At 32.8% G+C, this 24,125-nt stretch overlaps 5 protein-coding genes across 6 annotated transcripts; 3 read left to right on the forward strand and 2 right to left on the reverse strand.

Moving 5' to 3' along the window:
* Positions 1-1,283: 1,283 nt before the first annotated feature.
* On the forward strand, positions 1,284-2,770 carry LOC144557064 (uncharacterized). Of its 2 annotated transcripts, none has more exons than XM_078305616.1 (2): positions 1,284-1,374; positions 1,456-2,770. In XM_078305616.1, exon 2 carries the CDS (start codon positions 1,596-1,598, stop codon positions 2,343-2,345), a length of 750 nt encoding a protein of 249 aa, XP_078161742.1. In that variant the 5' UTR covers positions 1,284-1,374; positions 1,456-1,595; the 3' UTR covers positions 2,346-2,770. The 2 variants fall into 2 exon arrangements, with proteins under 2 accessions (XP_078161742.1, XP_078161743.1); XM_078305617.1 differs by having other exon boundaries at positions 1,299-1,374; positions 1,463-2,770.
* A 3,815-nt stretch (positions 2,771-6,585) lies between these two features.
* Positions 6,586-8,047, forward strand: LOC144557055 (uncharacterized). Its single transcript, XM_078305606.1, has 2 exons — positions 6,586-6,654; positions 6,873-8,047. Exon 2 carries the CDS (start codon positions 6,873-6,875, stop codon positions 7,620-7,622), a length of 750 nt encoding a protein of 249 aa, XP_078161732.1. The 5' UTR covers positions 6,586-6,654; the 3' UTR covers positions 7,623-8,047.
* Positions 8,048-10,013: 1,966 nt separating this feature from the next.
* LOC144556659 (transcription initiation factor IIB-like) lies at positions 10,014-13,214 on the reverse strand. Its single transcript, XM_078305045.1, has 6 exons — positions 12,784-13,214; positions 12,622-12,646; positions 11,427-11,591; positions 10,762-10,792; positions 10,227-10,342; positions 10,014-10,133 (listed from the first exon to the last, which is right to left on the reverse strand). The coding sequence occupies exons 1-6, from the start codon at positions 13,212-13,214 to the stop codon at positions 10,014-10,016; spliced, it is 888 nt and encodes a 295-aa protein (XP_078161171.1).
* Positions 13,215-16,238: 3,024 nt separating this feature from the next.
* On the forward strand, positions 16,239-18,740 carry BZIP60 (basic region/leucine zipper motif 60). Its single transcript, XM_078305562.1, has 3 exons — positions 16,239-16,685; positions 17,533-17,783; positions 18,287-18,740. The coding sequence occupies exons 1-3, from the start codon at positions 16,291-16,293 to the stop codon at positions 18,568-18,570; spliced, it is 930 nt and encodes a 309-aa protein (XP_078161688.1). The 5' UTR covers positions 16,239-16,290; the 3' UTR covers positions 18,571-18,740.
* A 233-nt stretch (positions 18,741-18,973) lies between these two features.
* On the reverse strand, positions 18,974-22,145 carry LOC144557541 (mediator of RNA polymerase II transcription subunit). The gene is made up of 6 exons (XM_078306124.1): positions 22,017-22,145; positions 21,045-21,131; positions 20,786-20,885; positions 20,556-20,607; positions 19,893-20,252; positions 18,974-19,204 (listed from the first exon to the last, which is right to left on the reverse strand). The coding sequence occupies exons 2-6, from the start codon at positions 21,078-21,080 to the stop codon at positions 19,099-19,101; spliced, it is 654 nt and encodes a 217-aa protein (XP_078162250.1). The 5' UTR covers positions 21,081-21,131; positions 22,017-22,145; the 3' UTR covers positions 18,974-19,098.
* Between the last annotated feature and the right edge of the window lie 1,980 nt (positions 22,146-24,125).

The raw sequence follows: 24,125 nt of genomic DNA on the forward strand, positions 1-24,125 counted from the left end.
ATGCACTAAAAACATTAAATTTGACCTCTGTTGGTAAATCAGCAAGTCTGGACTGATACAGGGACCAAACTGAAAAAGTTATTACACCAGCATGTAGAGCATTAAAAAATACACAGAATTGATACAAATTTCAATTTATTTGGATTTTTCTACAATTGGACAACATGACTTATAAATATATCAAATGTTTTATTTTTTGGCAAATATAATGCAATATGGTTCTGCGCATGCTTCACGAAAAGGGGCATAACTTTTGATCTGTCCGTCGGATCGGACTGAAATTTTGACATAAGCTCCACAACCCCAAATCCAAGCCATATCCGACCGTCGGATATAGATTTTTCGAATTTTCTTTACAATTTCAGAGTTTTTAGGGTCTTTTCGTGCATCATTTACTGTTTTGACTTTGCACGATTAAAGTTTACTGGTACAAAATAATTGTTTGAAATTTGGGCATAAAATAATTGTTCTGTGACTGATTGTTTTCCATAAAGTATGTGTTATAAGTCATTTATGCATATGAGATTTATGATTTTGTTAATCACCAAAGTGGTCAAAAATCAGAATAATCATTTAGTGCATAAGTGACATAATGATTATTGATAGAAATTGCCAGTTATAATAATACATAATCATTTAGACACGTTGTAATTTCAGAAGAAAAATATAAAAAAATAGACACGTTATAATTATAAGACACGTTATAATTGTATAAGACACGTTATAATTGTATAAGACACGTTATAATTATAAGACACGTTATAATTGTATAAGATACGTTGTAATTTATGTTTTAAACATTCTAATTAATTTTTTGACAAATACCCTAAGCAAAAAAAAAAACTAAAACTTCACAAATGAAAATATAAAAAAATCAGATCTCTAAAAAAAATAAAAAAAAAATAAAAAAAAGCGGACCGCCCAGAACACTGGCGGTCTGGTCCCGAGCAGACCGCCCATGTCCCTGGCGGTCTGCTATAGAAGTGGACCGCCAGCATCCCTGGCGGTTTGGTTATATTTGAAAAAACTCAGATTTTGGGGTTACTTTTGTAAAAAACTTTTTTTTTTGGGCTATTAATAAAAATGGCCGTTGTTTTTGTTTTATGGTACTATTGTCCCGACAAGATGAATTGTTAATTTGATTTTAAATATTGAAATTGTAGGCTTGAAAACAGAATATTGATTAAAGCCCAAGAACATATTGACAGTCAGCCCAATAAAGCCCAACAAATTAATTCCTCTCCCAAATCCCCATCGGCCATTTATTTTGTTTTTATCGCTCAGCGGCTCAGGCGTTCAGTCTTATCGCTTCACAGCTCCACACTTTTGTTCATCCCTCAGACCTCAGTTGGCGACTCCCTTCAACTCAACTCGGTTAGTTCTCTCTTCTCACCAATTCCTTGCTCACATTACATTAATCTGTCTTAGTTATGTTGCTATTCTTATTTCTTCTAGGCAGCAGGTTAACATATATAGAAGGGCAAATTATCACTTTCCAACCAAAACCTCAACCTTATTAGATCAGATTTTACATACAGACTCTAAGTCTGTAACCAATTAACCAAATCAGACTAATTAACAATCAATCATATCAGATGGTGATGGTGATGGTGTCATCAACCTTATCATTCCCCCTCTTCTTTTCACTTTCACCTTCACCTTCTGAATCCCAATCCCAACCACAACTTCCATCCCCAATTGCTTCTCGCCTTGTCTGTTACTCATATTCCAAGTCTCGATCTCAACCCGACAGACCAAATCAGCCGCATTGGAAGGGAAAGCACAAGAAGGCGGATGCCGTTTCTGACCAAGAGGCAATTCACCGGTTTGATCAGTTGTTAGCTGCTAAGAACATCCGTCAAATCAATAATTACCCTGATATCGTGACGTACAGCACTCTTATACATGGGCTGTGTAACAAAGGTGAAATTGACAAGGCAATGGATATTGTAGATGTCATGATTTCAAAAGGGCATGACCCAAATGTGGTCACCTATAGCACTATTATAAAAGGGCTGTGCGGTAATGGTGAAATTGACAAGGCATTAGGTTTTCTAGATGTCATGATTTCCAAAGGGTATGACCCTAATGTGATGACCTACAGCACTCTTATAAAAGGGCTGTGCGATAATGGTGAAACTGATAAGGCATTAGATTTTGTAGATGTGATGATTTCCAAAGGGTATGATCCTAATGCCGTGACGTACACCACTCTTATAAATGGGTTGTGCAATAAAGGTGAAATTGACAGGGCAATGGATTTTCTAGACATCATGATATCCAAAGGGGTTGATCCTGATGCCATGACCTTATTGAAGGGCTTTGCAAAGGAGGGTGATTTGTAAAGGCCTTTAGCCTGATATCTTGTTATAATGGGGCTGTGCAAGGGACGCGAAATGGAGAAAGCAATTTGTTGTTGGATATTTGTTGGATGTTGCTCTTTGATTGAAGGATAACTATTTGAATCGTGTATTGTCTCATTGTCCTCACCTATTGGACTTATTTCTAACTAAAAATTGACATATTATTGATATTTTGGAAATTTGTTGTGTGTTATTTTTGTGGTATTAATTCGCGCATGTAATTTGATCGTTGATGGAAAAAAGTTGTGCATGGAAGTTGATATATGTCATAAATAATATATCATGAGAATTAATATGTACTTGGGAAAAATTTTGTACATGGTAATTGATTTATGTTGCAAGAAATCTGTATCATGTGAGTTGATTTGTGTCATAAAGAATATATATATGTTGACAATTTGATTCTATATTAGAACAAGTTCTCTCTTTCAATGTAGTAGCTCTTACTGTTTTTGCTGTTGATTCTATATTAGAACAAGTTCCCTCTTTCTATACTAGAACAAGTTCTTTATATTATTGCTCTTACTGTTTTTTCCGTTGATTTTACTCTTTTTTTTTTTTGGCAGTTCATCTTTTGCATGTATCTCAAAAAGTTGCAAATGAAGCCTAGCACCTTAAAATCAAATCGCAAGAGCGAGAAAAAAATATTGACAGAAAAGGTTCAATCAAATTTGTTGTTGTCGTATTAGGAACAATTGTTAATCAATTGCATAGATGCATGCAAGAGTTGTGAGATTAAATTTGAAATTAATTTATCTTTGCCAATTGCATAGATGCATGCAAGAGTTGTGAGATTAAATTTGAAATTAATTTATCTTTGCTTTTGACAACTGTTTGAAATTGCTAATTAATTTTATGGATGGAAATAAAAGGAGGTATTTAACAGACTTCATTTTGGAAGTTTCTACCTTAAATGCATTATTATTTTTTAAATAGGTAGACAATCACTTGATTTAAAAATTCTGAACCATCCAAAAACATTAATTTTGGATGAGCTTATACTTTGTTCTGGAATTGGAATGTACAATCTTGCATGTTTATTAGAAAATTTCTGAAACTCCCTTATTATGTACTGTTTTTTTCAAGTATATTTTCATATAAAAATTATATTTAACGGTACATATAAATTATTTAAACTTTATTTAATTATTTGAACTTCAAAAATAAAGATATAAATTTATAATATGAGTTATCTGCAATTAAGTTCACATTTGTAATTAAGGGCACATTCTTCAAATGAGTGAGATTGCAAAAGAACACATTTTTATCTCATCAAGACATCACCTTTCTAAAGCATTTTTGAAACATTTTAGATTAATAATTCACGGGATTAAAAGTCTAAAACTATACATTTATAATAAAAACATTTCTCCTCTACTTACGAAAAGGTGAAAGAATTGTAGCCTAAATCTTTATATGCATTTTATCATTTTAAAATTAAAAATTCCATCTCCTTAAGAAAAGGGAACAAAAAAGACCCCAATATTTCAAAATATAACAAACAAAAAAAATGAAATGAACTCTCCAAGGATGTTACAAATTAACGGACTCTCTGAGGCCCGAATCATTTAAAAAATAAATAAACCAAAACATTACTGAAATTGAATTGGATGGCACATATTGAATTGAAGGCTCTTCAAAATTCAAAATGCACTATCATATGCTTGTATTTAAGTTTTTGAGAGCCTCCAATTCAATCTGCGGCCTTCAAAAATGAAGCTGCATTGAATTGAAGACTGATATTTTTTGAATTCCCTATAATCTGTGATTTTTTTTTTATTGACAGTTGTATTAATAAAAATTTCGGCTCTAAGACAAAAGCTTAGCTTCAATCATTTTGGCTACAGATCTGATAGTGTTTTCTCCCACACCAGTGGCTATAGCTACATCTAAAAAAACATATATATATATATATATACACACACACACAATTGCATTTGTTGATGAAACTACCAAAATATAAAACCAAAATATTTTAAAAAAAAAGGAAAAAAGATAACCATAATTTCACAATATAAAAATTAAATAATATAACCTTTCATGGGCTTCTTGTTGTCAGATCGTTGTGTTATCATGTAAATAACAGCAGCCACAATTGATGTGGGAGAATTCCTAAATTGAATTGAAAATAACAAACTGGTCCTTTTAATATCACAATATTTATAAGTTACAACATCTTACAACAATTTGGTTTTGCAATTTTCAAAATTCAAACAATCAATTCAAATTGTTGAAAATGATATATATATTAAAATGTGCTTGGAGATCAAATTTTACATTTTTTTTAATGTTTTTACTATTTATTAAGTATTTTACAAAATTATTGTTTTTAGTGGTCCATAATTGTCCAGCAGTTTTGTAAAATACTAAATAAAACTGTTTAGACTGTTTAGACTGTTTAGACTTTAAAAATCACAAAAAACTCGTACCGAATATCAAGTTCTTCACACTTATCTACAGTCTGTTGAACTGTCTTCACTGTGCTAGAATTTAAGCCCAGATTTGAACAGAAGCGTCTCTACAAATCCAAAATGAAGAAATTTGGAAATAATTCGATTAGCTGAAATGAAATCATTTATATTAAACTGAATCAAAAGGAAGGAATGCATACCACAAAATCAGCAGCCTGAATAGTGCCCCTCGACTCTTCTTTCAATTGCTTTTCTATTAATGATATCGCATGCCCGAGATCCCTCTTCCTTACCCCGTGCTCAGCTGATAACATTTCTATGTTCCAAATAAAAAAAATAAAAAAGATAACAAGTGAAATTCACAAAGAACATAGATTTTTCCTATGGATACATGCTTGCCAGTATCAGCTGGTACAATAACCCTCCTTGTTTGGTATATCTTATTACCTATATACAAGAACTTTTTGATAGTTTTGTATGCTCCTCAATTCTATGTTTTTTTTATGCTATGTACCAGTGGATTGTTCCAGTGGAAATTTTCTATGTTCCAAACAAAACAAAAAATGATAAGAAGTGAAATTCACAAAGAACATAGATATTTCCCGTGAATACATGCTTGCCAGTATCAGCTGGTACAATAACCCTCCTTGTTTGGTATATCTTATTACCTATATACAAGAACTTTTCGAAAAAAAAAAAATTTCATCAATTTTATGTTCTTTTTCTACTATGTACCAGTGGGCTGGTTTGTACCAGTGGAAATTTTCTATGTTCCAAACAAACAAAAAAATAAGAAGTCAAAATTCACAAAGAACATAGATTTTTCCTACTAATACATGCTTGCCAGTGTCAGCTGGTACAATAACCCTCCTTGTTTGGTATATCTTATCACCTATATAGAAGAACTTTCGATAGTTTTGTATTTTCCTCAATTTTATGTTCTTTTTATTCCAGTGGAATATTCCTAATAGAGCTGACTTATTATAAATCTTCAATAAGTTAGATATTCCAAGTTTCCAACATTGCATTTCAGAAAGCACCAATTTTTCTGATACTGGTACAGTAGGGTATGTATGATGCGAGATGTGGAGATCCCTGAGGCCACCTGGCTCTCATACTCTCCATTGTACAGGTATCATTTCTCGTATAATACTATTTGGAGTTGCCGAGAACACAAATACGCTCTCATACTCTATAAAGTCTTGTGCTTCACATCTCGAAATACTATTTGGAGTACGATCCCAGTCTCGACCACACACATTCCTTCTCCTGTAATAGAGAAGAGTTACCTCAAACAGATGCTATTAATGTTGCTAAAGATGGAGGAGTACGTATTCAAACTCCAACAATGATTCATGCTCGGACCCACCAGCAACCACACCTGGCACTTGACCCACCAGCAAGCCATTCGGACAGGTTCCCGTCCCTTCTAATGGAACAGTATAATTAATGCATCTACAGCATATCTATCTTTGTAAGGGACTAATGTTGATGTAATGTGGGGGTTTATCTATGTAATTGAACCAATTTGTCTAATTAAGAGCTTCCGCTTGCAACTAGAAAATTATACACATTACATAAGAGCGCTATGAACTTTATTTAAGCACAAAAATTAAGTACTTGTCTTTGTTTTATGATACTATTGTCTCGACAAGATGAATTGTAAATTTGATTTAAATATTGAAATTGTAGGCTTGAAAACAGAATATTGATTAAAGCCCAATAAAGCCCAACAAATTAATTCCTCTCCCAAATCCCCATCGGCCATTTATTTTGTTTTTATCGCTCAGCGGCTCAGGCGTTCAGTCTTATCGCTTCACAGCTCCACACTTTTGTTCATCCCTCAGACCTCAGTTGGCGACTCCCTTCAACTCAACTCGGTTAGTTCTCTCTTCTCACCAATTCCTTGCTAATACCAAAACAATCTGTCTTAGTTATGTGCTATTCTTATTTCTTCTAGGCAGCAGGTTTTACATTTTTTTAATGTAAAATTGTCACTTTCCAACCAAAACCTCAACTTTGTTAGATCAGATTTTACATACAGACTGTAAGTCTGTAACCAAACCAAATCAGACTAAATAACAATCAATCATATCAGATGGTGATGGTGATGGTGTCATCAACCTTATCATTCCCCCTCTTCTTTTCACTTTCACCTTCACCTTCTCAATCCCAATCCCAACCACAACTTCCATCCCCAATTGCTTCTCGCCTTGTCGGTTACTCATATTCCAAGTCTCGATCTCAACCCGACAGACCAAATCAACCGCATTGGAAGGGTAAGCACAAGAAGGCGGATGCCGTTTCTGACCAAGAGGCAATTCACCGGTTTGATCAGTTGTTAGCTGCTAAGAACATCCGTCAAATCAATAATTACCCTGATATTGTGACGTACAGCACTCTTATATATGGGCTGTGTAACAAAGGTGAAATTGACAAGGCATTAGATTTTGTAGATGTCTTGATTTCCAAAGGGTATGACCCTGATGTGGTGACCTACAGCACTCTTATAAAAGGGCTGTGCGATAATGGTGAAATTGACAAGGCATTAGATTTTGTAGATGTCATGATTTCCAAAGGGTATGACCCTAATGTGATGACCTACAGCACTCTTATAAAAGGGCTGTGCGATAATGGTGAAACTGATAAGGCATTAGATTTTGTAGATGTGATGATTTCCAAAGGGTATGATCCTAATGCCGTGACGTACACCACTCTTATAAATGGGTTGTGCAATAAAGGTGAAATTGACAGGGCAATGGATTTTCTAGACATCATGATATCCAAAGGGGTTGATCCTGATGCCATGACCTTATTGAAGGGCTTTGCAAAGGAGGGTGATTTGTAAAGGCCTTTAGCCTGATATCTTGTTATAATGGGGCTGTGCAAGGGACGCGAAATGGAGAAAGCAATTTGTTGTTGGATATTTGTTGGATGTTGCTCTTTGATTGAAGGATAACTATTTGAATCGTGTATTGTCTCATTGTCCTCACCTATTGGACTTATTTCTAACTAAAAATTGACATATTATTGATATTTTGGAAATTTGTTGTGTGTTATTTTTGTGGTATTAATTCGCGCATGTAATTTGATCGTTGATGGAAAAAAGTTGTGCATGGAAGTTGATATATGTCATAAATAATATATCATGAGAATTAATATGTACTTGGGAAAAATTTTGTACATGGTAATTGATTTATGTTGCAAGAAATCTGTATCATGTGAGTTGATTTGTGTCATAAAGAATATATATATGTTGACAATTTGATTCTATATTAGAACAAGTTCTCTCTTTCAATGTAGTAGCTCTTACTGTTTTTGCTGTTGATTCTATATTAGAACAAGTTCCCTCTTTCTATACTAGAACAAGTTCTTTATATTATTGCTCTTACTGTTTTTTCCGTGGATTTTACTCTTTTTTTTTTTTGGCAGTTCATCTTTTGCATGCATCTCAAAAAGTTGCAAATGAAGCCTAGCACCTTAAAATCAAATCGCAAGGGCGAGAAAAAAATATTGACAGAAAAGGTTCAATCAAATTTGATGTTGTCGTATTAGGAACAATTGTTAATCAATTGCATAGATGCATGCAAGAGTTGTGAGATTAAATTTGAAATTAATTTATCTTTGCTTTTGACAACTGTTTGAAATTGCTAATTAATTTTATGGATGGAAATAAAAGGAGGTATTTAACAGACTTAATTTTGGATGTTTCTACCTTAAATGCATTATTATTTTTTAAATAGGTAGATAATCACTTGATTTAAAAATTCTGAACCATCCAAAAACAATAATTTTGGATGAGCTTATACTTTGTTCTGTAATTGGAATGTACAATCTTCCATGTTCAGTAGAAAATTTCTGAAACTCCCTTATTATGTACTGTTTTTTTAAAGTATATTTTCATATAAAGATTATGTTTAACGGTACAGATAAATTATTTGAACTTAAAAATAAAGATATAAATTTATAGTATGAGTGATCTGCAATTAAGTTCACATTATATAATGAAGGGCACATTCTTCAAATGAGTGAGATTGCAAAATAATACATTTTTATCTCATCAAGACATCACCTTTCTAAAGCATTTTTGAAACATTTTAAATTAATAATTCACGGAACTAAAAGTCTAAAACTATACATTTATAATAAAAACCTTCCTCCTCTACTTAGGAAAAGATGAAATAATTGTAGCCTAAATCTTTATATGCATTTTATCATTTTAAAATAAAAAATTCCATCTCCTTAAGAAAAGGGAAAAAAAAGACCCCAATATTTCAAAATATAACAAACAAAAATAAAAATGAAATGAACTCTCCAAGGATGTTACAAATTAACAGACATTCTAAGGCCCGAATCATTTAAAAAATAAATAAACCAAAACATTACTGAAATTGAATTGGAGGGCACATATTGAATTGAAAGCCTTCAAAATTCAAAATGCACTATAATATGCTGGTATTTAAGTTTTTAGGAAGCCTCCAATTCAATCTGCGGCCTTCAAGAATGAAGTCGCATTGAATTGAAGACTCTGATATTTTTTGAATTCCCTATACTCTGTGATTTTTTTTTTATTGACAGTGGTATTAATAAAAATTTCGGCTCTAAGACAAAAGCTTAGCTTCAATAATTTTGGCTACAGATCTGATAGTGTTTTCTCCCACACCAGTGGCCGTAGCTACATCTGAAAAAAAAAAATATATATATATACACACACACACACAATTTCATTAGACGAAGAAACTACCAAAATATATTAAAAAAAAAGGAAAAAAGATAACCATAATTTCACAAAATAAAAATTAAATAATATAACCTTTAATGGGCTTCTTGTTGTCAGATCGTTGTGTTATCATGTAAATAACAGCAGCCACAATTGATGTGGGAGAATTCCTAAATTGAATTGAAAATAACAAACTGGTCCTTTTAATATTACAACATTTATAAGTTACAATATCTTACAACAATTTAGTTTTGCAATTTTCAAAATTCAAACAATCAATTCAAATTGTTGAAAATGATATATATATTAAAATGTGCTTGCAGATCAAATTTTACATTTTTTTAATGTTTTTACTATTTATCAAGTATTTTACAAAATTATTGTTTTTAGTGGTCCATAAGTGTCCAGCAGTTTTGTAAAATACTAAATAAATAGTAAAAATATTCAAAAAATATATAAAATTGGTTCTCAAAGCACATTTTAATATAGAAATCATGTTTAATGGTTTGGATAGACTGTTTAGACTTTAAAAATCACAAAAAACTCGTACCGAATATCAAGTTCTTCACACTTTTCTACAGTCTGTTGAACTGTCTTCACTGTGCTAGAATTTAAGCCCAGATTTGAACAGAAGCGTCTCTACAAATCCAAAATGAAGAAATTTGGAAATAATTCGATTAGCTGAAATGAAATCATTTATATTAAACTGAATCAAAAGGAAGGAATGCATACCACAAAATCAGCAGCCTGAATAGTGCCCCTCGACTCTTCTTTCAATTGCTTTTCTATTAATGATATCGCATGCCCGAGATCCCTCTTCCTTACCCCGTGCTCAGCTGATAACATTTCTATGTTCCAAATAAAAAAAATAAAAAAGATAACAAGTGAAATTCACAAAGAACATAGATTTTTCCTATGGATACATGCTTGCCAGTATCAGCTGGTACAATAACCCTCCTTGTTTGGTATATCTTATTACCTATATACAAGAACTTTTTGATAGTTTTGTATGCTCCTCAATTCTATGTTTTTTTTATGCTATGTACCAGTGGATTGTTCCAGTGGAAATTTTCTATGTTCCAAACAAAACAAAAAATGATAAGAAGTGAAATTCACAAAGAACATAGATATTTCCCGTGAATACATGCTTGCCAGTATCAGCTGGTACAATAACCCTCCTTGTTTGGTATATCTTATTACCTATATACAAGAACTTTTCGAAAAAAAAAAAATTTCATCAATTTTATGTTCTTTTTCTACTATGTACCAGTGGGCTGGTTTGTACCAGTGGAAATTTTCTATGTTCCAAACAAACAAACAAACAAACAAAAATAAGAAATGAATATCACAAAGAACATAGATTTTTCCTACGAATACATGCTTGCCAGTATCAGCTGGTACAATAACCCTCCTTGTTTGGTATATCTTATCACCTATATACAAGAACTTTTCGATAGTTTTGTATTTTCCTCAATTTTATGTTCTTTTTATGCTATATTCCAGTGGAACTTTTCTTGTTTGTACCAGTGAAAATTTTCTACTTTGATGACATGAAAGCAGGGGCGGACCTAGTATAGAACCGGGGGGCAGCTGCCCCCCTGGATTTCGAATTTTAGTGGTGATCTATCGGTACCGATCGACTTTGCCCCTTTTTGAAATTTTTTTTGCTCCCCTCTGGATGTTTGATTTGTAATTCGGGTTAAATTTAGTGTTAAAATCAAAATAAATTTCTTGAATTATGATTGGTAATTAGAATTATAAGTTAAAGCATAAAAAATTATAAGTCAGAGTATTGGAAAATATAAGTCAATGCATTATTTTTTTATCGAGTACCCAATTAGTTAATGAGTTTAAATCCGATAAGCTATTTAAATCCGATTCAATATTTTTTTGTCCTCCCTCCTCCCCCTTCGACAAAAATTCTGAATCTGCCCCAGCATGCAAGAAACAAGATTTAAGCATAAACATACCCTTCATTGTGCGGGGTATACTTTCTTGTTTACAAGCTACATAGAGGCAAGCAACAAGAGTTGCATCTTGTTTTGTAATCTTCATCCCCTTTTCTTCCAACCTTTTGTATAATTCATTTGCTCGATCCTTAAAATAGAAAAAATAAATCAATAATATTATATCCAGCCTTTTTGGTTGAAAACTTGTAGGCGATTGTATTGATTCAAAAAAAGTTACAAACTAACTGTTATCAGGGCCGGTCATGAAAATTTTGGGGCTTGGGGTGGGAGAAAATTTTGGGTCCTTTATATATACAATTTTTTTTATAAAACCGGCTAATACACTTCCAAATGTAATTCAACACTATATACCTATTGAGTCATTTTTGCATTTTCAAAGTCCAAACAGTCGATCCGAACATTCAATAGGATATCCATATTAATACGTGCTTGGTGACCAAATTTTACATTTCTTTGAAACTTTTTTACTATTTTTTAAAATAGGTAGAAAATCCATTGATTCAGAAAATTCTGAGCCATAAAAAATAATAATTTTCTACCTATCTTAAAAATAGTAAAAAATGTGTAAAATTTGGTCTCCAAGCACATTTTAATATGGATATCATGCTGAACGGTTTGGATAAAACGCAAAAACGACTTATAAGCATATGGTGTTGAAGTACTTATGGAAGCGATTAGCCGGTCTGATTTTTTATTGATATGCCAATAAATCATACTTATTTAAAGAAAAATTTGAGCCCTTTATACATGCAAAATTTGAGCCTTAATATTTTATTTATTTTGAATATATACGAATTAATTTTTGAGCCCTTTATAAATAGAAAAATTTGAGCCATTTATACATACAAAAATTTGAGCCTAAATATTTTATTTATTTTTAATATGTACAAATTATTATTTTTTTATATTTTTATATATATACAAACATTTTCTTTTTGGGGGTCCGAGGAGATCGCCCTGGCTGTCCAGCACTAGAGTCGGCCATGGTTGTTCAGCACCAAGGCCGATCATAGCTGTTACATGATATTAGACAATAAGTGTATGTAAAAACATTCAGATGTAAACAATAAACACACATAGAGTACGTGTAAGCACTTTGCACTACATGTGAGACATGACCAAGTTTTATTAAAAGGAAAATGACAAAGACTTTGTACCTTGACAGTGTTTACCAGACCCAAACTGCCACAAAAATAAAATACAATTCCAAAATTAGTTGAGATAACAAAAATACATAACATATATTTGAACAATTTTCTTAAAACTTAGAAAAAGAAAAATGAAAGACAAAACATGAATGGCAAGATTTCTTTAATTACCTGTCTGCCATATCACCAATTTTTCTGAAAGCTAGAATTAACCTGTCATCACTAGACACCCGATTCTGCAACCTACAGAGCTGAGAATAACGTTGATCAGAGCGGGCCCCACTAGGCTTGGCGATGACGGTGGACAGACCGCCGTCAGACAAGAGCGGGTTGATGGGTCCACCAACACGAACGGGGTCATTATCACTCGACTCATTGGCGAAAGTGCGCCATTCAGAAGTCTCATCAATGGAACGAGCCTCTAAAACGAGGCCGCACTCAGAGCAGATGGTGTCTCCGGCCGAATGGTCGAACACCACCCTCGTCTCGCATTTGCATTCAGGGCAGTATTCATCGTCTGACATTTGCTCTGTTGATATGTGCTTGTTAGAAGGGAAGAGAAAAGTCGGAGAGGAGAAGAATGCATGAGAAATTAGAAACATCATAGGGTTCCTTTTTTTTATAAGCTGGTGCAACCGACCTATTGTTTCCTTTTTTTGTAGTTTTTAACTTTTTATTTTCGGAAAAAGTTCTATTCTTTTGTATTCTTCTGCTATTTGCGTTATATATTGTTGTTAATATACTATTTTTAATAAAATTTTATTAGAAGTTCCATTTTGTGTATACTTTTTATATATAAAAAATTCATTGGATTATATATTTTTTGGTGTGAAGGGGTTTTTAAAAAAAAAGCATTTGCTTGAGAATTCAATCTATTTTTGTAAAATAAAAAATTATTTATGGCAATTTACTATATATATATTTTTTAGAGTTATATAATTAGTAAGTCTAGGGCTGTTAACGATCCAAATTAGCTCGAGTTATGGATAACTCGAATTCAACTCGGAAGACAGTGAGTCGAGCTGACTCGAGTTGAGAATTATGAGCCGAGCTGGCTCACTAACTCGAACTCAACTCGCGAGTAACTCGAGTTGGCTCGTGACTCGTGAATCAACTCGTTTAAGGTGTTGAAATATTGAACACTTGAACGGATGACTGTTGTTATATAGTAATGTGAGAAGTAAATATTGAACTAATAAATAATCCACATCAATTTAACAAACTAACAAATTTAACAAAAAAAATCAAATGAAACGAGTCCACGGAGTTGTAATTAATCAAACGAAACAAGTCCACGAGTTGTAATGAGCGCATTGAGTCCAACTCGAACTCAACTCATGAGTTAAACGAGTTACTCAACTCGAGTCAGACTAGCTAACTCGAATTTTAAATGAACGAGTTGTTAGCGAATTCGTTACCAAGTTGAGTTCAAGCGGCTCACGAGTCGCGAGCTTTTTATACATCCCTAATAAGTCGTTAAAAGTTTCGCAACGTGTTTACATAAATCTAATTAACATTTATTAATATATGATTGATACGTACTTTACAAAACTTGTGTTATTTATTTAAATTAGATATAAACTTATAAGTTAATATTTAGATTATTGAAAATTTGAAGCACTTTTTCTTGTTTCCTTTACAAATGCCAGAGAACAATTAATAACACGATTGGAAAATACAGTAGCAAGATGATGAAGCACACCTTTTCTAATTTTTCTTTCTTTTTTTCATTTTAATGTTTCTTATTCCTTTTCTTAAATCCTAGTCATTATAACCATCTGTAAATACATCACAGGATTTCTTCTTCAAATTCTAAAAAATCTGTAACCAATTGTTAATAAAATAAGAACATGACTTCTATTCTTACTAAATAAATAAATTAAAAATAATTTGTAACAAAGAGTTTAATGGATCTCGGGCTCGGCCATCTGATTAGGATGGGAGCCAATCCGGTCCATGTCTGTGACGCACAAGGTCCTTTAATATTAGTGCAATCACAATCGGACGGTCTAGATCTATTAACAAATGTATTGTTAATAAATATACCATAATATCTAATTTTTCCATGAGAAGACCGACCTGAGTCTTTGAATCAAAACGACTGAGATCAAGTATTTGATTTGATCTCTAAAAAATACAAGGGGTATGACATGGCCCATGTCGTTTGAGCAGCTAAAAAAATGTATACAATGAAGGAGAAGGAGAAAGAGAAGGGAGAAGAGTATATTTGTCAATTTCATTTTTAAAGTAGTTAAATAAAATATTAACTAAATTAAAGGGGATAGAAAATTTTAAGTTTGTATGAGTATATTGGATATTATGATGTTTTGATAGGGAAATTGATTATTTTGAAAGTTTGTATGAATACACTTGAAATTTTCCCTAAATACTTAATTAGTTGTGTTTACCAATAAATCTGGTGTAAGTTTCTACCTTAGTAATGAGAATCAGATTTATTAATTGTTGATATCTCCATTCTTATATTAAGCACATAAATATTTTAATCCTCCAATGAGTTAGATTAATTAAAAGATAAAATCTCGTATTGAATATCAGCCCTTCAATTAAATAGTATGTCTTTTTTTTTATATACATCTTTTTGATATTTTTTTTTAATTCTATACATCTTTTTGATATTTTTTTTACGTGTAGAAGTCTAAATTTATTTAGATGCATATACTCGCTATATGTACTTGTTACATGCTTCCTTTTTTTTTCCGAAAACTTTTTTAAACTCTCTTTTTTTAATCTAAATAAAGAAATCAATATATTATGAGGATCAGATAAAACATTTTAAACAAAGAAATCAAAATATCACATAAAACATTTATGATAGCGGTCTCATTGTACTCCTCCAAATAAGGAAAATATTAGTTTTAAGACTGTGGTTACTCAAAGATCGAGAGTTTGAGTTCCATTCAAGATTTGTTTTGTTGCTAAATATTTAACATAAGAGATCATAATTTTGGAAGGAGAAAAAAAAAAGAACAATAAGAACAGTATGAGAGTAAATTTTTTTATGAAAATATTTCATTTTCTATAAAAAAAAATTATTCTCTAGTTGTCTAACTTATATTGCTGTAAACGCAAGTGGTATACAAAATACTGTAAAAGAGTTTCTTTTAAAAAAAATAACAAATGTAATTAATTTTGCTAATGCTTATTCCACAGAGTTCTTTATTTTTAATTTCACCTTTTTTTCTAAACCAAACACTACAAAACGACTAACAGAAACCAGAAGCTCTCTGTATAAATTTATTTACAGGTGGGGCCATGATCCAGTTAATACAATACTTTTATTTTGCTTCTTATTCCTAGCAATCCTATTGGCCGAGTGACGACGAAATTACCCTCCAATCCCTTCTGCACCTGGATCACAAATTACAAAAACTGAAAAGCGGGTCCCGTATAAAGTGCCTGCTCTAAACGCGCTTTTATCTCCTGCACCGAACTAATTCTATCTGTCCGTAAATTTCACGATAATTTACAAGTACCATAAGATAACGATTTCCTCCAATAGTAGCTAACCACGTCAACAATTGTAAAAGAACGTAAAAGAAAAGTTAATGTGACAACGGATTCAACGCCTTCTGGGCTAAGAAACATCTCCCGACTTGATCCACTATAAATATCTCCCTTCTACCAAATTTATCGTTTCAGGTAAAAAATTTCTCTCTTATGGAAGACGCACCAAATTTCCTATTCGAAGAATATGATATCGATCACCTTTTATCCTCTTTCTCCGACGAGATGCTGCCACCTCCGATAACGGACTCGGATTCGCCGGTGTCGGTCACATCCGATCCGATACCCGAACTGGATCCGGTAGCGGCTTCCATGGGCGATTTGGAGCGGTTTTTGATGTCGGATGAAGAAGAAAAGAACCAAGCAAAGGAGGTTGCAGAGGAGATTGAAGGAAGTTTCTTCGATGGGATATTTGTTCACGAATTATTGACGGAGAGCGGTTGTAGCAATCAGGAAAAAAGCGACGGTGATGATTCAGTCGAGAAGGATCAAGATCGAGAGAAGAAGAGAGATTCTCCTGATGATCCCGTGGCTAAAAAAATTAGAAGGTAATTACCTATTTCCCCTCGAAAACCTCAAAATTACCCCTCAAATGTATACTTTACAAAGGGGATTTGAAATGCGTTTTAATAGAAAAGTTAATAAATTGGGTAAAATTGTGGGGTTTTGAAATTTAGAATGATGAATATGATATTATGAAATTTACAGGGAGAAATACACAATTTCGAGATTTTTGAAGTGTATACATGAAATTACCCCTCAAATGTATACTTTACAAAGGGAATTTGAAATGTGTTTCAATAGAAAGGTTAATAAATTGGGTAAAATTGTGGGGTTTCGAAAATTAGAATGGTAAATATGATATCATGAATTTGACAGGGAGAAATACGCAAATTCGAGATTTTTGAAGGCTATACATGAAATTTAACCAACTTTGTTTATAGTACTTTGTTCTGTGTGACAGATGAATCCGAAAAAATGCATATCAGTTACATTGGTTATTTATAAATTATAAATAAAAAATATAGCTCTCAGGTAAGAAATTCTAAATCTTGGTTCAATGCCATAAAATCAAATCAAATTGTATGTAAAGATATTCTTTTTTTTTAACAGACAAATGAGGAATTTTGCAGGGAGAAATATGCAATTTTGATATTTTTGAAGGGTATACATGAAATTTCCCCATAAATGAATACTATTGTCAGTCTGAAATATAACCAATTTTGTTTTAGTACTTTTTTCTGATCAGATGAATCACAAAATGCATATCAGTTTAGATTGATCATTTTTTAAATTAAGAATAATGTAAGAAATTCTAAATCTTGGTTCAATGGCAGCCATAAAATCAAATTAAATTTATGTAAAGATTTTGATCCTTTATTTGATTTTGAACAGACAAATGAGGAATAGAGACTCGGCAAAGTCATCAAGGGAGAGAAAGAAAGAATACATAAAAGAATTAGAGATGAAAAGTAGATTCCTTGAATCTGAGTGCAAGCGTCTCAACTACAGTCTTCAGTGTTTCATGTCTGAGAACATGGCCCTTCGTCAGACCTTGCACTCCAAGGAAATTGCGGCCGCAGCAAAGGGCAAGAAGCCCCACTGTGCTGATGTGGCGATGCGGGAGTCAGCAGTACTCTTCTTGGGTAATTGGCTGAATATATATATATTTCGTTTGACACTGGTATAATTGCCTGAATTGAAACCCTAAGTTTGGAATCGGACTGCAACTAGACATGAATTCAACCTAATGCAAAGAAACTCTATGGACCGATTTTTTTGGCGGAAATGCATACCCCCGTCAAAAACCATAAAATCATGTATTTCCCCCCTAAGTTTGTAATATGACATTTACCCTTCTAAATTTCAAAACTCACAAATACCCAATTTATTTTTCTTTTAAAACTCAATACTCTAAATTGGGTCAATTTGTGAGTTTTAGAAATTTAAAGGGTAAAATGAAATTACAAATTTTCAAGGGGAAAATACATAATTTCAAGGTTTCTTAGGGGGGTAATCATGAAATTACCACGATAATGATTTTACAAGTAAAATGCCATTCAGTATATCTTGTGAAAATGTACAAAACCCTGCAGGTATTAGGAATATAATCTGAGACTGAATTTGTATATGTTGTTTAATTTAACAGAATCCCGGCAGTTGGGTTCCCTGCATTGGCTAGTCAGCATTGTATGGTGCCTCTTATTATCCCTCCTAATACCGTACCAACCTCCTCAAAAGACTCGAAAGAGTCTAAGAAGAGGCCCCGCTCCGGTACCAAGACCGGTCGTTGCCTCAAAAAATCCAAAAGGGGAGATTGATCTGAGAAAGAGGTCAGAACAGTTGTTTCTTTTGCGGAGGCGTTGCAAAGGGTTAAGATCTCGAATGAAATCGGTGCATTTTGCAGTTACCGGTCTAGAGGTTATATGTTAGGGTTGTCACTCAGTGACTGTTGAAAATTGTATTGCAACTGTGTTGTGAAGTGTTTGTACTTATTTAAGTACTCCTTTTTTTTTAAGTTCTTTTGTATTCTAAAATATTTAGTATTAAACTTTTGCTTGTATTTTTTTCTTGCTGTCAGTATATCAGATCTTCTCTCTCAATTTAACTGCAAACAAGCTATACACTTAAATAAAATTGTTAAACCAGCATTCTTCCACTATTTTAAGAAAAAGACTGAAATCAGGCAGCAACAATTTATAAAAACAAACGTATCACAAAACGATGAAGTTGAGATTGAACAATAAAATTGAAACTAAATGATGTTAAAATCACCCTAACTTAAGCTGCGAAAAAGCACACTATTATATGAAATGAGTGCATCAACTGAAAAATAGGTATGAAAATGGTTCCATTGACAAAATACTACCAATGTCTGAAAAACAACCAAAGAACTTATAAAGGGCACCAAAGCTAAAAAATTTATGTAACAAACAAAGAAAATAAAACTGAAGCATAAAATTACAAGGTCATGCTTCCCCCGCCTCTAGACATAAGAGATGCGGCTGCTGATGCTGCAGTTGGCACAATACCAGTAGAAATGCCAGGTTTCGACAGATGTATCAGCCTAAATTGTAAAAATAAAAAATTAATTGGTTTGCAAACACAATACTATTGCCACAGATTTGAACTTCTTTAGTTCAAATAAAACCACCATATATGATCAAATGTCGTTTTATTTCTTTTCTGATCTTATTAAATGACTTTGACTTGTACTGCACCTTGCCAATACAGGTACAATGGGTTGAAAACATAGTCTCCTTTTCTAGTAGTGGGTCGGGTGGAAGCATTTTCATATCCTTACCCGTTAATTTAACGAAAAAAAAAACCCAAACCTAATAAGCTAACAAAAAATAATAACCCCTTACCCATACCAGTCTCATCGAATACGGTACAAGATCAGGTAAACGGATAAAAAGCTGCCATTGAATAAATATATATGGGCTATGAATAAAACTATATCATATCATGAATCATCTCCATATAAATATATATCTATATATACAATTTTATAGTTTTTATTTTTCATAATTACCGCATTGGATGACGGGCACAAAATAGTCTTTACTTGTACCTTTATGTTAACAAAAAAACACTTCACTCTTACCCGTACCCGATAAGCTAACGAAAAAAAAAGATACCCATTGAGGAAACATGAATAAAAGGTTACCATTGCCACCCTATTTTCTAGTCCTCGAGAAAAAACTAAAAAAAAAAATTAACAGAGATCTACTTTAGAGAGGCAAAATACTTACGGGGAGAGATATTCACAAAAGGAGGTGATTGCCGATGCCACCTCAGTATAATTCTCAGGGGCAGCTGGTGCAGTAATTTCAACCAATTGTATACCTGGTGTGATGGGGATCGCCTCGTCAGTTGCATGTAATCGTGGCATCCTATTTGCTGATGTCACACTCACTGTCAAGTTGGCCCCACGGTTCAAAAACTGGAAAGAGAAGCCAGTTTTCAACACCTCATGGTCTAGTTTATATCCTAACGCATAGAAAAAGCGAAGTGCAGCACTGCTTGCTTTGGATTCCGCAACGGGCCGTACCAGTACTGACAGCTGATCAGCCCCGGACCCACGCATGGCTCCACCGACATGTCTTATAGTCCTGAAACAAGGATTAATATAGATAACGCACCAAATTATTAAATTTAAGGTTAAGTCGAGCAAAATATGGCAGCATTTCTTCCACTGCACTTGCTATTACTAACAAAATTATAATTTAATGAGATTGGTAAAAACAGAAACCGAAATGTAAACAGATTTCAAATTCACGCTTGGTGAAAACGAAGCTTGCTACAGTTGTGGCCAAAATTGTCAATATTTAAGAATGTACGTTTTTACTGCCTATGGGATTTTCACTAAAAAAATAATAATAAATAGAAAGGGATTTTTACAGAGTACAAAGTACCAAGCTGGAGTAGGCTGTGCCAAGTCGCAAAGAAGCCGGACCTCAGATGACACTGTGTATTCATCAGAAAAAAAAAGAGACAAATGTTAGATCGGTAATATTTTGTAAACAACAAAGTATATTAAAAAAGGAATGATATTATTTGTATGTTGAATGCATACCCACAAAAAGTTTTCTTTCCATGGCAATTCAAATGCAAAAATTAAAAAAAAATAGTATGGAAGACAAACCTATATTAGGCCCACTTTTGAGACACAACTCATGTACCCTGACACGGTGTTTAGGTGCACCACATAACCCTACTAGAAGTATCTCTAGCGCTTCCACATGCTATAAATTAAAGCGAAACAAAAAGGATAACATACTACTATAGAAATTTATCCAAAATTATTTTCTTCTTTAAATTATGTTGATTGGGACATTAATTCTTGTTATATAACATAGATGTGAATGTATAATGATAATTTTGAGCAAGTGATAATTCCATACCTGAGTCTCAATGATACCTTGCACAACACATTCCATTTATTATTTTATTGTACAAATATCTCTTAGAAGCCTACCATCAACAAAAACCTACAAAATCCAATTTGACTTAGAATTATCAATTGGAGTACTCTAGAGCCCCAAATATATCTAAACTACAACTGAAATTTAATAAAATGTGAAACAATTTAACTTGTTGAACCCCAAATTTATATAAAAATTACCAAACTGGGGCTTGTACCGTAGATGTATCAGTTTGTCCAATACAAGAACAACTACTTTAACCCTTACATGGACCCATTTGTCAAATTTGGATTTAACCCTAATTTCACAAAGTATGAACCAATGCCGATAAACCCTAGTTACTCCAACATCACAATTGCAACTAAACTACCTACATTTTATCCAATTATCACAAAACAATTTTCATCAGCAGTCTAATTGCCTTACAGATTTTAAACCAAAACCCTAATTCATACCATTAAAACATTACATCACAAATTAGAAAAAATAGGAAAAAAAAAATTGGACTAAACCTTAATTTGACAATTTATGAACCAATACCAATAAACCCTACTTACTTCTACATCACAATTTCAACTAAACTACCTACATTTTATCCAATTATCGCAAAACAATTTTCATCAGCAGTCTAATTGCCTTACAAATTTTAAACCAAAACCCTAATTCATACCATTCAAACTTTACAACACAAATTCGCAAAAATATGAAAAAATATGGAAAATAAATTGGACTAAACCTTAATTTGAGAATTTATGAACCAATACCAATAAACCCTAGTTACTCCAACATCACAATTTCAACATCAAATTTGACAACAGAGCATCCCAAGCAATTTTCAACAGCAGTCTAATTTCCATACAAAATTTAAACCAAAACCCAAATTCGTTCCATTAAAAAATTACAACACAAATTAGCAAAAATATGAAAGAAAAAAAGATGACGAAAACTGACCTAAACCAGCGAGAAGGAGAAGTGAGGCAGCCAAGAGACGAACTGGAGATGACGCACTTCAATTCGGAGAGATCGCGACGTGGCTTGGTGTGGACCCCTCCGGGCAGTGAGGCTGTAAGAGGAAGAAAGAGTAGAAGCGAAGATTTCGGCGAATAGAGGGGAAATTCGGATGTAAAGTAACCCAAATTTTGAGTTTGGATCCGGACCGTTCGATCTTTTCTGGCACGAATATTAAAGGCTCCATGCATTCCCCGGTTCACCGATCCTCTGAAGTATCTCACATTTTGAGTTTAGATCCGAACCGCGGTCAGAATTGGAGTCTATCCTGTTGAGGTAGAATTTACAGGGTCTCTTCAATATTCGTACTAAAGCAGATCGGACGGCTCGAATACAAACTCAAAATTTGAGTTACCTTTAGGTAATATGAATTCTGAGGGGGAGAACTGAAAAGCAAGTTCCCTCACCTAATGAACAGAAATTCGTAATATCTAAGGTAACATAATATTTATGTTTGGATCTGAACCGTCCAATCAACGATCTGAATCAGATCGGACGGTCTCTATCTAAATGTAAATATTCTATTATCTCAGAGAATATGGATTCAATGAATTAGCGCTACAACATATACCGTTTTTTTTTTATGTACCACCCTAATAAATAAGAATTAAATCAATACCATCCGTTATTTCCGAATTCAGATTCCGCCACGTTCGCACAGTAGATCTGCGAACGGGTCGCTACCCGTTCGCGTAATGGATCAGCGGACTGACCCGTTCCCGACGACCCGTTCCCGATGACCCGTGCGCGTAACAGATCGGCGGACGGATGACCCGTGCGCGATCTGACCCGTTCCCGACGACCCGTTAGCGATCTGACCCGTTCCCGACGACCCGTTCGCATGATAGATATGCGTACGTGGCGAATCCGGATAAAAACCCCTCCGCAGTGGTTTTTTTGCTCTGTCCCTGTCTCCGCAGCCGCGTCCAGCACAGCAAAAAGGTAATTTTTTTTTTATTTAATTTAATTTTGTTAAATAATTTAATTTAATTTAGTTAGTAAGTAGTTTAGTTTTATTAGATAGTTTATTTTAGTTAGGTACCAAAATAGTTGTATATAAATTAGATTAAATTTTTTTCTAGTTTTAGATAGTTTATTTTTGTTAGGTACCAAAATAATTGTATATTGTAAATTAGATCAAAATTAGGTACCAAAATAGTTGTATATTGTAAATTAGATCAAAATTAGGTACCAAAATAGTTGTATATTGTAAATTATATAAAAAATAGGTACCAAAATAGTTGTATATTGTAAATTATATCAAAATTAGGTACCAAAATAGTTTATTGTAAATTAGATCAAAATAGTTCTATATTGTATATTGTAAATTAGGTACCAAAATAGTTGTTTATTTTTTTTTGTATTTTTGTAAATATTTGTGTTAATTAGATGAAAGTAGTATATTGTGATCTATTTGTAAATATTTGTGTAATTTACGATATACTATTATTTGTGTATATTTTTTATTAAATAGTAGTATATTATAAATTACACTAAAATAGTAGTTTAGTTGGGTACCAAAATATTTGTGTATTTAAACCAATTTAGAATTGTGATTGTATGTATAATTTAGAAATTATATTTAGAATTTAGAAATGTACCTATTTAGAAATGTACCAATTTACAAATCGACAAATTTAGAAATGTTGTATTTAGACCAAAATAGAGTATAAATGCATCAATTCAGAATTTATTTTTTTCTGAATTAGCGTAGATTGTAAGATTTTTTACCGATTCATTCAAGAATGGTGATATATTATTGAATTACCATAGATATTTGTATTATTGTTAGATTTGTACTATTTGAAATTATCAATAGAGGTCAAAATTGATAAAATTGTTAAATTTGTTGTTAGTATGGCGTCAACCAGCGGTACCAATCAAAATCGGACGCAAGATGATTTACAGTTAGATTTATCACTGGCCCGTCACGTATTTCCAAATATGACGGAAGAGAGTATCAGTCCTCTTTGCTGGTATAAATTCGAGGAGCACAAGATGAAAAACGCATATGTAAGTTTTTGTTTTGAGAAATGCAAATAATTTTAATTT

The sequence above is a fragment of the Carex rostrata genome, chromosome 7, assembly GCF_964058835.1.
Source record: "Carex rostrata chromosome 7, lpCarRost1.2, whole genome shotgun sequence".
In the NCBI taxonomy this organism is placed as follows: domain Eukaryota; kingdom Viridiplantae; phylum Streptophyta; class Magnoliopsida; order Poales; family Cyperaceae; genus Carex; species Carex rostrata.